General features: G+C 36.8%; 1 protein-coding gene across 2 annotated transcripts in view; it reads left to right on the top strand.

Moving 5' to 3' along the window:
• Taf1 (TATA-box binding protein associated factor 1) overlaps positions 1–9,538 on the top strand; it is a 57,407-nt gene extending 47,869 nt beyond the window's left edge. Inside the window, exons 30-35 of one of the 2 annotated variants that reach the window (XM_089638391.1) lie at positions 338–391; positions 3,509–3,616; positions 4,355–4,641; positions 5,152–5,394; positions 7,972–8,049; positions 9,367–9,538. In XM_089638391.1, coding sequence (XP_089494517.1) covers positions 338–391; positions 3,509–3,616; positions 4,355–4,641; positions 5,152–5,394; positions 7,972–8,049; positions 9,367–9,441 — 845 coding nt within the window. In that variant the 3' untranslated portion in view covers positions 9,442–9,538. The remainder of the gene's footprint in view (positions 1–337; positions 392–3,508; positions 3,617–4,354; positions 4,642–5,151; positions 5,395–7,971; positions 8,050–9,366) is intronic. The other variant, XM_089638392.1, reaches the window with a different exon arrangement.
• The last annotated feature ends 5,061 nt before the right edge of the window (positions 9,539–14,599 follow it).

The raw sequence follows: 14,599 nt of genomic DNA on the forward strand, positions 1-14,599 counted from the left end.
ACCAAAAACACATGATTTTGCATTACTACGTATGGCATCGCCTTAAAAGAACTAAACGCACAAACAGGCAAATGCAGATAGTGACTTTGTTTTATACTATTTAGAGATAATTAATGAATTATCCAAAAAGTTATGCATATTGACACCTTGGAGTCTTTGTTAACCGACTGTCGGAATCATATTCTGACCGTGCTCGCAAATACCGCTAACTAACCATACATGATGTGTTTCGTCAATATCCTATTGACATAGGGCTTTATCGATCTTCTGTGCTAGACCTCCTGATCGTGTTTTAAAAATGTTCATTTAAATATCAATGGTTAAATTTTGTTCCCAGGTTTTGGCAAGAAGTCCCGTGGCCGACCCAGGAAACAGGACAGCCTAGAAGAAGGTAACCTTACCCTTCATTTTATGTGCTCAAATGCGATACTGTACATTCTTACTCACACTGGAAAACTTACTTTTCAAGTTGAACGAAAAGTCCTGAAAAGTCAAAAACTAACTAAACTATCTAACTAACCATTTTGCCGTTTCCTAGTTCGCTAAATTCACATTTATTTTCACCGCATTCTTGATGAACATAAAGAATCACTTGTACGCGGCACTCTTTTTGACCATCATAACTCATTTTTAAATATATCTATTTGGATTTCACTTTTGTTTGGAATCTCGGAAGTGGAAATTAACCCACTTTCTGACATCCGATCGAGCTGAAACTCGGCAGATAGACTGGTCGTCGATGACAATGCATTCTACCAACTTTTGGTGACATAAAGCATACACGCGGAAGTATACGCATTTCTCTGAATTTGGATGACATTTCAGCCGATTATATACAGGGTGCGCCAGAGAAACTTACTTATTTGAAAAAATTCCCGACCGTTGAGTTGGGCAGGTAGAGGGGCGGAAGGGAACGCATCTGGAGGAAGACGTCCCCAAGTTTGTTTCCAATTCTCGTCAGTTGCCATTATGCTGTGGTCTAGAGAGCAGCGGGCATGAATTTGCTGCGACAACATTTCCCCAACCGCCTCATCTCTCTCCGAGGCGATCTCCCATGGCCGGCGCGCTCTCCGGATTTAACTCCATGTGATTTTTTTTTATGGGGTTATTTGAAATCCCTTGTTTATGTCGATCGACCACGGACCATAGATCACCTGAAGAACAACATTCGCGATGCTATTGCCAATATTCCGATTAATATGCTGAGAAGAGTGGACGAGAACTTCAAAAAACGACTTAACCAGTGTATGCGCGATGAGGGTCGCCATTTAAAAGATGTAATTTTTAAGACAGTATGAAAAAAAACTTGGTACATTGCATTTTCAAATAAAAAAAGAATTACAACAATAACTACAGTGCTTTTGTTTTTATTGAACTTTCAAATAAGTAAGTTTCTCTGGCGCACCCTGTACTAAATACATTTCAGTCCTACCCAATTGGGTTTTCGCTCCATTATTAGCGCTGTTGACTATGGTCCCTGGGGAGGAAGGTTCAATCCTCTATCAAACCAAAAAAATATGTGTGTGTATATATATTGTTAGCAATAATAAATAGTAAATGGTCATGTTGAAATACAATATTGTCTTCATGGTTCATGACAATAATAACATTTAATATTTGGCAAGTTTATGTTGTGCATGAATTCCCAGCCGTCGGCTCTTGGCCCTTGTAACGGAACCCCTCCTCCCGGGTGTCCAGTAGGTCCCCTCTTTACCGGCCGATATGCGTGGCAGCTGGAGTAGTTTCCCTGTTGGCCGACAGAGACCACCTCTGGCAGCATAAGAGCCAACCAAACGACACTGGCGCCAATACCTAAATATGCACCTAAATATATATATACAGGGTGTCCGGGGTCAAAGTACAGTAACATAAGGAGGTGATTTTACATCATGGTAGCAGCAAAAAAGATACATAACTTTTTCCGAAATTCCAACTTTTTTTTCCATACAAAAAGACATACCAATAAAAATCCTTGTGGAGGTACACACTTACCTGATAAATTTGCTGTGTGTTTGTCGAGCGCGAGACTGGTGACAGTGTTTATTATTTGCCAGTGACGCGTAAACCGAGAGTTCGAAGTTATAACAATGCGCTTCAAAATCGTCTGTTTTAAGATGTTTAAAACCATATTCGAAGAACAAAGAGAATTGCACTAAAATAATAATACGAATTTACACTATTAATTTAAAAAAATATTAATAACTTATTAAACACAGTAAACAAATCTTTTACTTCTACCATCATGTAGAATCACCTCCTGAAGTTACTGCACTTTCACCCCGGACATCCTGTATATATATTTTTTAATTATTATGGTAAAAAAAACTGTTTAAATTTTTTACGGGTTGATTTTTTTAAACTTCTATAACTATCTTATTTCTTGCCAGATCAATAAATTGCTTATCTTAAAAGGTTTATTAATTTTCCCAAATTATGTTGAAACACATAAATAAACAATAAGACGCAGGATACAGTTCTAATATTATAAAAAGTTAGGCGTAACAAAAAGTCATGCATCACCTCACACTCACTACCATATTGTTGCACCATCATTCTCTTCAAACTGTTTTATGTAAACAAATACGAATATTTAAACTTAAGATAATGGTTGAAACAGTTTTTGGTTCACTGGCCCCAGAAAGCCAGTGGCCCCAGAAAACCACTGGCCCCAGAAAGCCATTGGCCCCAGAAAGCCAGTGCAATTTTTCTGTCTATTCAAGAAAGAATTTCGAAATTTGCAAAAGCTTGATCACACCTCACCGAAGTAAGGGATATTTCCCTAGTTTCTTACTTTGGGCACACCGGAACTTGAACCTTCACAGAACTTGAAAATCAACTTTGAAATTTGATGAATTGTTCAAATTCTGCGAAACAACCCGCCCTTAATCTATCTATTCGGTTGTAAGATGTAAAGTCTTGTCAAGAATGAAACACATTGTTGATCGTAAATGAAAAATTATATTTGTTCATATGAAGCAGATACTTTGTGACGTGACATTACAATTAGAAATAAAACAATAACTTTGTAACCCCGACCGGGTTTCGCTACAACCATAGCTTCTTTAGGGCAGTACAATAATCTGAGTATTTATTTACTAAGTTATAAATATATTTTTTTAAATTTTATATATATAATTTCATCTTTTTATTCAAACCTGGGCACACCCTTGAAAAATCACAGGATAATCTAAATTCATGATAAATCAATTTTAATGTTGAAAAAGAAAATAATTTTCTGTTAAAAATGTTAAATTATAGTATTAGGTACTTTATCGCTTGTCTGTATTCTTTGCACAATCAGTTCCAATTTTGAAAATGACCCTTAAATTCAAGCAAATATGAGTTCACTGTACCAGAGTTTTGCAGGACGCACAGACGTCCGAAATCAATATTTTTGATGATTGATTGACGATATAATCGGATGACCTATGTTTGTTACGCACTCTTGAGTTGATTTTGTCATGAAAATGACGCTATATAAATAATCCAAATATTATTGTATGTACAGATCTGCAGTACTCAGGCAGCGAAAGCTCCGACTTCGAGGAGGTTCAGCAGCAGGACGCTGCCGAGGCCATGGTGCAACTAGCCGGCCTGCCCTACTGCCAGAATCCAGGTATGTGGCTATCATATTGTGGCAATGTCCTGCAATAATAAACTCTAAAGTAACTCTCTCTAGATCTTATTATTGCATGACATTGCTGTGTCAGATGGAACTTTGTCATTCTAAAAGACTATCATATTGGGGCAATGTCCTGCAATAATGAACTCTAAATTAACTCTCTCTAGATCTTATTATCGCATGACATTTGCTGTGTCATTCCAAAAGACTACAGCACCCTATACAGATATTATATAATACTACTAAATTAAATATAAAAGAATGCTGCGGATTATAGTAAATACATACATACAAATATAATAAAAGTTTAAACAGATATTTCATAAAACAAATAAGCACCGCTAGTGATCTTTCGTAAAACTTCCCTTTTTTGTTTTAAAGTTAACCCTTTCAGCCCCGCATTATCAAGCATATTTTATGTTTTGTAACAAACAAAAAAATAATAAGTGTCTATTTTTTTTTTAATTTGTCAATCCAAATGTACCTTCTCTATTAGATCTATAATCCTTGCAAAGTATGGAGTCCATGTTTGGAAAGCATATTCCAGGAGATTTTCCACATATTTTTTACACCATGTCCGGTGTTAGATCAAGGAAGGCTTTCCCGACTAAGTATGTTATTGAATTTGCTTTTTTGGCGATCCCAGCGATATGCGGTTCTCATTTCAAGTCTTGTTGTAACGTCACTGCTTTTAGGGTGTTCCATTAAATTTTGCAATCTACTATTTTGCAGACGAGGGCTCATTAGACGTGGATCCCAACTACGACCCTTCAGACTTCCTGATCGGCGGCGCGTCGGTTAAGCGAGAGCTGATCCCCGTGGAGGAAGGCGCCATGGAGGAGGGCGGCATGGAGGAGGGCGGCATGGAAGACGGTGGCATGGGGGGCGCGGTGGAGGGTGGCATGGAGGGCGGCGAGTACTACGGCGGGCTGGAACCTTCGGGCGCCGTGCCCTACTACGGGGAGCCAGAGGACCCAGGCACGCCGGTGGAGGGATACTATGGAGACCCGCAGCAACAGGTATTATATCTTACCGACCTTCTTCTTTCCGCTCAAATAAACATTAACTGAGCGATTGTATTAATAATTCTTCTGAGCGTTCGATTTGCGCGTTAGTTCCCTTGAAATTGCAGTGTGAGTTATTCGGGTGAACATTGGATATTTTCTATTTCTGTATGTTGTCTATGGCCTACTTGATAATCACAGATACAAGTATATATTAGAAGACTCAATTTTTGATCGTTAACAACTGTTCGAGTTTTGTATGAAAAAATATTTTATCGGTTCGTGAAATATCATCCCTGGAGACTGAGGAGGTTCGAAAAAAAAATGTATGGCAAGGAATCTCTCAAGATTTTTTGCAAACTTGCCATAATATGCCAAAAATTTCTTGAGTGGTTAACTTCCATTGATTGACATCATGGACCCCATGAAAACCTTGTTCAGGCATTGACTTGACATTATCTTCTTATTCATTGCTGTAATTGGACAATAGTCCGTAAAAAATAAATAATATGTAATTGAATGAAGCAGGCTTACTACGGGGGCGACGGGGAGCAGCCAGTGCAGGAGTACTACGGGGGCGGTGGGGAGAGCGGGGAGCCCCAGCAGCAGGACTACTACGGGGAGCAGGGCGCCCCCGGGCCCGAAGTGGGGGAGAGCGAGGGGGGCGGGGGCGACCCGGGACACTACACAATGGCCCCCGTGCGTTACGACTACGATCCCAATGCGCAGTACCAACAGATGGAACAGGGAAACTTCCAGGAATACAAGGTGCGTAGTTTATGTTTTTGAGGCACATTCCAGAGTGGAATATGCTCTCGGTATCACCTTGGTGAAAGACTTCCATTCAGAATTGAAACGTTGCTTGAAATTGCTTTAGCCGTGTTTTGTGACCAGATATGAATAGCCAGGCACTTCCCAACCATTCTCTTCACTATTTCTCTCTCCTACTTCCTTCAGCTTCACCACATACCCCAATTGAGGATACCATAATCCCACTGGCTTCGGACAGTTGGGAGCAGTTGGGGCCTTTGTATCTCTAAATCAGGGAACTAGTCAATAGCGACAACGTGTCAGTAGAAATGACCCATTGTCAACCCAATGTCCTGGCTATGCACAATCACTGAAGAGATCAATGGCACTTTTCCCTCGGAGCATCTTCCACTGATGATAATATAAATATTATAACTGACAAATCGGCCATTGCAGAAAACTTTAACAACTTTTTTACAAATGTAGTAGATCAAGTACTTGAATCTTCTAGTAAAATTGATAATACAACACCCGTAGACTCATCTTTACACTTAGACTCAACTAACGATTCAATTAACTCCTTAGAATATTTTTCACCCATCACAACAGATGAAATTGATAAACACATTGACGGTCTAAAATCAACAAATTCTACAGGAATTGATGGTTTATCAGGTAACACACTAAAAAAAATAAAACATTACATTTTAACTCCATTGCTACATATTTTTAATATATCCTTAAAAGAGGGACATTTTCCCGAACAATTAAAAACCTCTATCATAATACCAATCCACAAATCGGGAGAAACGCACATATTAGACAACTACAGACCCATTTCCTTGGTCTCAAACCTCTCAAAAATATTTGAAAAATGTATCAAAAATAGAATAGTGAATTACCTAGAACAAAACAAAATTCTGTCCCAAAATCAATATGGCTTCAGAACAAAACTAAGCACTGAAGATGCAATATTCGATCTGACTAAAAAATTATACACATCTGTTGATCAAAATAAAAAGAGTTTAGCTATATTTCTAGACTTAAGAAAAGCTTTTGATACGGTAAATCACAATCTACTTATAAAAAAAAATGAATCAAATAGGTTTAAAAAATGATACACTTAAAATTCTTACTAGCTATCTCAAAGATAGAAAACAAAAAACAAAAATAGGGAATATTTATAGTACTGAAACAGGAATAAAAAATGGAGTACCACAGGGAACTGTGCTTGGCCCAATTCTCTTTCTAATATACATAAACGATTTATGTGATGTTATAATCCCTGGTAAAATTGTATCTTACGCTGATGATACAGTAATAATAGTGAATGGAAAATCCTGGACTGAAACTTTTTTGAAGGCAACAAAATGTATTACATATGTCTCATCATGGCTAAAAAGTAATAGACTCTTCTTAAACTATAGTAAAACATTTTACCTAACCTTTTATAAAAATATTAAAAATAAACCCCCTAATAACCTTAAAATTCGAATACATAACGTTAACTGTAATCAAGAAATATGCTTATCTTGCTTTGAACTCGGAAAAGTTGAAAAGATTAAATATTTAGGTATTGTTATTGATACAAAATTAAATTGGCAGTCACAAATTAATAATACCGTCTGTAAATTAAGATATCTGACATACACATTTTACAGACTAAAAGAAGTGCTCAATGTTGAAAAACTGTAAAATTATTTATTTTTCTTTGGTGCATTCTTCACTCATATACGGAATAATAGGATGGGGCGGTGCGCTTCATGAACATATCAAACCTTTACAAATAATTCAAAATTATATCATCAAAGTTATGTATAGTCGGAAAAGAACATTTTCAACAGATGAGTTATACAAAGAATCTAAACTATTCTGTCTCCGTAAACTATTTATTTTGCAAACTATGAAATACATCTTCAAAAACAAAAATAAATTCGAAATAAATGAAAACAGAACCAACATTAGAAATAATAATGTATTTTATACTCCCCAAACGAACACAAAACAAATGCAAACACACTGCAGTTTCATTGGACCTCGTACTTTCAATCTTTTACCGAAAAATATTCAAGTGATTACTAAACTTCCTCAATATTTAAAAGAATTAAAATTATGGCTTTTCGATACAGCAGTTGAAACTTTTTTTATTTAATTTGTATCAATTTATGTTTCTCATAAATTATTCACCATATATTACACTAAACACTTATAACTTCACTATACACTATTATAAACACTTTTTATACAAACCGCTTAGACAAAATGAAATCTTGTTTTTATTTTATATGCCCACAATTTGTTTATTTCTAGGTACAATAAAATAATAACTTATATTATTATATTACCCACGCACAGGCTGCGCCTTAGTGGGTTCCCATTATTCGTATCGATTTATATAATATTGTATGTAATTAATGTAAAAATTGGAAAAAATAAAGGAATTAAAAAAAAAATAAAATTAAAAAAAAATGCTGGTATAACAAGGAAAGCATTCCCATCTGACATCCGTGCTCCAAATAAACATTAACATGATATTTATTTGGAGCACAGATAATAAAGCGATAGATTCTAATAATAGTATTTGGTCTGTTGCAGGAAGACAACAACATGCCGGTTCCACTGCAGGAGCCCGCGGAGCTCAAACAGGAGCCAGAGGAGTTGCAGCCCTGGCAGGTAAAATTTCTTCATTAATAAATCACCAATCTGCGTAACCAAACCGCATAGGGAGTGTAGCAAACCCATCGCTCAGGGAGTGGAAACATAATACCTGTCATCTGTAATAGCCTTCCCAAGCCAAGGCGTCAGCTACCATATCCAGGCTGAATGGTGCCTCTGAGATACAGGGTCGCATCTCGGAGTATATAGACCTTACCCCAGCACTTGGGGTGCTGGTGGGGTGGACCATTCAAACAACAACAAAAAACTAACGTTGAAGAGGGGCCTTTTGGGAACCTAGGGGGAGTGGGGAGGAGAACTGAGGCCACCTCAGTGAACTCAGGGGGCCTTCAGGGAATCCAAACAAAGAGGGATTTCTGAAGGGAAAACTCTTAATGCTACAAAATCCTCCAGAGGATCCATCCATCGAGGAGGAAAATATGGACCCTCACGGGATCTGGAAACAAAATCAAAGGAGTGAGGTGAAATGGGAGATAGCACAATGGCCTGGGTGCTCATGGGAAGCATCCGTAAGCCGTCTCTGCTTTAATAAATACATAATAATAACCACCAATCTGGCAGTGTCTTTAGATCGATCAATCCGAACTCGTTATGAAATAAAGTTTTCATCGAACACAATATTGCTAGACTTCTGAGACATAGAAATAATAAAAAATTGTAACTCTTAGCCCATCGTCCCACGGGTCGGTAAGCAATCGACATAAACCCTGCCCAGAAAATTAAGTTCGCTATAGTAAACTTTCCTGCGCAAGGTCTTAGAGCATTTGGTATTTGTGACAATTGCTTATCGACCCTCGGGACGAGAGGCCTAATCGATGCAATGTGGTATTATTACCTAAGATAATAGAAACAAAAGGAGATATGGCATGGAAGCGTGCTATGACCAAACTGCACAAACTGTCAAAGCGGCAGAGACAATGACAGTTATCTGTTGATGTTTAGTATGGGTGAATTATATTGGCAACACTTATGTGCATAGGTTTTCATACTAATAATGGTTCAGGGCCCATCTCCCTTGTTTCGATTATCTGTGGATTTTACTATTTAATTCAACCAAATTTTTTTGTTTAACCCTTACGAGACCGGTTGAATTTTGTTCATATTTCAAAGCCAAATTTAATATTGAAAATTAGATTTAAAATAATAAACACGATTATGCAAAATCAAGGACATTAATGAAATGTGTTAAAAACTTCTAAAACCTAGCTCAACGCGCTGCACACAGCAGTTCAACTCAAGGAAGTGCTAATTTTACTGGACTGCAAATGTAGCCAGCCGCACAATAGGGGTTAATGAATGATTATTTGTCCTCAGGGTGAGCGCGCTATCCAAGATGATCTCCAAGTCACCGACAGTGAAGAGGAACCAGAAGACGGACTTTGGTTCTAGGCCTGCAACGCCCACACATATTATTGAACAATTTATGTTACATTTTATTGATGAGTTCAAGATTTCTACATTCAAATATAATAAAAGTTTATGCAAAGTGACATCATTATTATTGTTGTTTTAATCGAACCCTTTGGCAAATAAATTGGTATTTTCTCCTTCCCCTCCCTAAGTTCTGTCAACCTAACAACTTTTTCCAAAGTTGGATTGCCATAACTTCATGTTTCATTCCTGTCTGTTGGGATTCTAGAGATTATTTGTGGCGAAATCAGGAACTACGAATTATTTGGCATTCAAAAACAATAAAATATCGCAATCTGTGAGTTAACCCACACATGGGAATTATAGAATGTTATAATATGAAGGGTATTTGCATAAGCCCTGGTACAAAGGTTCCCAACCTTAATTTTGATGAGGACAATATTTTGCCTCCAATGGTAACGGGTCACTACGGGTGGACAACAAATCAGTTTAGTTTCTGGTTCATAAATTCGTATTATTGTAAGAAAATCTATCAGAAGCATAGCAAAGGCGTGAAGAGATATGAATACCTCAATTTATTTTATAATAAATCTACATGACCAAAAGCGTGAAGAGATAATTAGAATTTATTGCAAAATTTGTGTTTTTATCACAACAGTGAAGAGATAAGTACCTCCATAGTATCTATAGATTGTCTATTTATAAAAAACAAGAGCGTCCATGGCGGACACCGGTCGGGCATTGTGGATGTGATTTTTATATAAATGAGACTTATGAAATTTTGCACACTTGACCTTCAATATAAGAGGAAGGTCGCCATCTACATACATTACCCAGATTTCTAAAAACCCTGCTTAAAGCTCGGGCAATGCCCAAGGCTTCAGATAGTGTGTATACTAGCCACCCCAAAGTAGAATTTTGACACTTGACATTTAAAATATGAGGAAAATTGCTGTCTGCATCTAATTTCGAAAAACTCTGCATAAGCCCGGGCAACGCCTGGGAATTCAGCTAAATTTAAATAAATTCGTATTTTTTACGAAAATATACGAGCACAGACAGCGCGAAGGCATAAAAAGATTGTTCGTCAGGTAATAATTAAGCATTTTATTAGGTACGTATACATTTGCGAACTGTACCACGAATTACGGGAAAGGAATGAATCAACTGCAAGCGGCATTTCGCGCCATTTGCGGTTGCTTCGTTTCTTTCCCATAAGTTGAGGTTCAGTTCGGCTGAGTTCGGCAGTTCGGCTCGCGGATGTATACACGTTGCATTGTATTTGTAAAAAGAATTAACTTTTTGGCTGGCAAGATTATACAATATAAACGGTTTCCAAATTACGGTTCATTTATGCATAAATCTGTACATATGTATTTTTTGCTGTCACGGCCGCAGCTGACAGCCAGCCATGCCCCATACCTACCGAAATTTTAGTAGATCTACCGATTTCGGCAAAAATCTACCGATATTCGCAGAAAATCTACCTTAATTTGTAAATATCACCCGAAATTTTCCATAAATAAACAGATTTTTTTTTTTATTTACTGAAATTCTTGAAAATCTACCAAAGTCAGCGAAAAGATTCTGACATAAATAAGGATTCTGAATTATGGTCAATTTTTTTTCTACCCATGGATCAAAAAAATGTGGGGAATTATTTTTCTTAAAATTTCCTTGCTAACCCCCTCATGGATTTGAAAAAAAGTATTGTGGGGAATCGTTCTTTAGAATTTCGTTTGAAAATGTTGTGTGGAATTATTCTTCGCAGAAATTCTCTAACATATACCCCACACAAATCCATGCTGAAATTCTATCGATTACGTATCTAATCTACCTGTTACACTGCTGACAGCTAATCATATCTAATATTGAACTGTCAAAAGACTTAACTCAAATCGAGAAAGATTAAAAAGTAAGTAATAGGCCAAAATCATTGCATTCTTAGAGAAATTTAAATTTCTTAAAAAAATTCCAACAATTCTTTCAAAGCCTCATCAAAAACTACCTTCGCCACCACCTACCACCCCCTTACCGTCTTTCAATTATTAATCCCACATCCCATTCTAATCCCTCTGATTAAAATATTTCGAAAGCAAATTGCAAAAACTAACCCCGATTTATGAATGTAAAAAAATATTTTTAGTATGAAATTGTGAATGCAGCGTTATAGTTTCGAAATTATAATTCTGAACAATATCACAATCGATCTAAGAGTTTTTGTCGATTAAATTCACATCACTACGAACATATTTTGGCACAACGAGAAGGAGTACCAACGTCATCATTTCACATTTCATGAATTCTGTAGAAACACCGATTGCGTCTTGAAAGATTCTCAGAATTTGTATATGAATCTTCGTATGTACGAATGTACGTACTTAATACATCCCAGCAATGTTCTCGATACCGGGAAACATAATATTTTCCCAGATAAATAACCAGAGGTCGAAGGCCCGTCCTTGTTATCTCATTAATGAGCGAATTTCCAGCAAATGCTGGGAATTGAGAAATATGAATACGTTTAATCGTTTTGGAATACATGGAATGCTAATTTCTAAAATAAATTCGATAAAATATACACATAGTAGTAATTAATCTATACCTTATTATCTCATTAGTCATTGTTATTGCTAATCTTAAAAACTGATTGCTGTCTTTGGAACACTGAGTAGGAATGCTGTCGTTGTACTACCGGTATTTCAATGCAAGATGCTCCGAGGAACTAGCGTCACTGATCCCTTCAGCACCGCTTCGCAGCCAGGAAACTCGCCGACCGCGCGCATAATAGTCAGCCACTATAACAACCATTGTATACGGCTGACAATAAGAACAGGTTGAATCTATGACCCATTCTTTCAACATTACTGTGAAATGATTTTCCGGTCTCCGTTTCCTCCCTACTATAACACGGGGTGTCTTCAAGACCCGGGTTCACTCCTTCCTTTCACAGCATTCCCAAAGGTGACATAGGCCTGCGAGGAAAATGATTTCTTTGAGGGACTCCTAGCACATCTCCAACCAATGTTTGGAATTCAGAAACAAAAATTTTATTTTTGTTTGTTAATTAGATAAGTATTATAAAGTGTTATAAATAAAAAGCTTCATTTACGATAGTTTTTCTCTAGGGTACAGATATTAATCACTATTAGCCCAACGGCAAGTCAACGTTAACCTTTATCGGCATGTTCCCCCCCATCTATTCTATGATCAGTTTCATAGAATCTATGAAATAAGTCAGTGAGAACCTACTTCCTATGCCACAGAATGCCCAATAGAAATATAAAGCTATATTCTATTCTATATACAGGGCGTATCGTAAGCTATGGATCAAACGAATTATGGTGATAGGAGAGGTCATTTGCAATTAAAATAACCGAAGACGTTGTACATCAATTCTTCACCCTTTCAATGTTATATACATTTTTGTTTCAAAAAAATACCCAGTATGGCATCAAAAAAAGTCAAGTTTTTTGGAAAAAAAAATTCTAATAATGATGCTCTTCAATCTAAGGAAAGTATTTTTACGAACTCCTTATCCATATTACAATAGTAAATCTAGTTAACAGCTTAAATTACTACTTTATTCGATGATTATTTTTTTACTGGACTTTTTTTAATACAAAAATGACAACATTGAAAGGGTTATGAATAGAACTACAACATATTTGTTCATTTTGATTGCAAATGACCTCCTGTATCACCCCACTTCATTTGATTCATAGCTTACGGGACACCCTGTAGAATCGACTATAGAATAGAGCAAATTTAAAAATGCAACAATTCTTTTCCTTTTTAAAAGGTTCCAATATTCTTGTAAGCGACAATAATCTTTGTATTAACGAAGTATGCAAATGCCATATATGGTTCATTTCTAAGCGTATTTGTGAGAAAGCAATAACATTAATTTTGAAATATTTTACCGATAACGATAGATAAGATTAGATAAACATTTGTTTTGTTCATAAAAAAATATTTCTCTTGCGGACACCGAAAAGTGTAAATAAATTATTCACGTTTATTTGCCAGCTTACTTGGATAAAAATTATCTTCCTCTTATCTTGTCTTACATGAGGAATAAGAACCGTTCAATAAATTTATTAAATCGTAAACAACAAACCCCTTTAAAAATCATGATTCTGCGTAATTGTAGCACTAAACAACAATTTAATTGATATCTGACCGAGGAAACAAAGTAAATAAAACATGTATTCCAAGAACAAAATTAAATGTAATTATTTCTGTAAATAGAATGCAGAAAACTTCGAAAAAGTCACTGTTGTGAAGCGATGGGTGACTCATTTTATTCAGAGTGGGAGTCGTGGTAGAGCTCGTTATTTATAGGTACCATGGTAATTTAATAATAAATAATACAGGGTGTCCGGGGTTAAGTGTGCTAACTTTGGGAGGTGATTCCACATGATGGTAAATGTAAAAAAATAAATAACCTTAATCGAAATTCCAACATTCAATTTCCCATAAAGAAATATTTTTCCATAGAAGAATATTTATTTTCACATACAAACCTAAATAAACTACCTTAAAACATTAGGGGTTTTTTTTAAAGGGTAGAGACGGTTTACACGTAGTTCCCGTGAGCACTTAGGCCATAGGCCCATTGTGCTATCTCCCTTTTTACCTCAATCCTTTAACAACAACCCAGTCCCTTTAATAAAGTTCACCAGGGTTGTTATTGGGTATGTGGCTATGTCTTCTGGTTCTACTGTATGTCTCCCCAGGTATCTGCGCCTAGTTCCCACCAGGGCAGGACATTGGCACCAAAGGTGAATTGGAGTCTCTTCATCCTCTTCACGTTTCCTGCATCTATTGGTGTTTTCCACTCCCAATATCTGCATGTCTCCTGAGACTTAGGGTTTTGAAAAGTTATTAATCTTTTTTACTTCTAAAATCCTGTAGAATCATCCCCCGAAGTTAGCGCACTTTACCCCCCCGACACCCTCTCAGTATCGCCCTGATGTAAGACCACCATTCAGAATTAAAACGTTGCTTGAAATGGCTTTAGCCTTGTTTAGTGACGAGATTTGAATAGCCAGGTACTCCCCCACCTTCCTTGGCCTCATGGCCTCTCCCCACTACCTTCCGCCTGACAACATACCCCAGTTGGGGATGCCAGTCTCACTGGCTCTAGGCTCTAGACGGTTGGGAGCAGTCCGTG

This window comes from Hesperophylax consimilis, chromosome 12 (genome assembly GCF_061612785.1).
Source record: "Hesperophylax consimilis isolate HC1 chromosome 12, BYU_Hcon_1.0, whole genome shotgun sequence".
In the NCBI taxonomy this organism is placed as follows: Eukaryota; Metazoa; Arthropoda; class Insecta; order Trichoptera; family Limnephilidae; genus Hesperophylax; species Hesperophylax consimilis.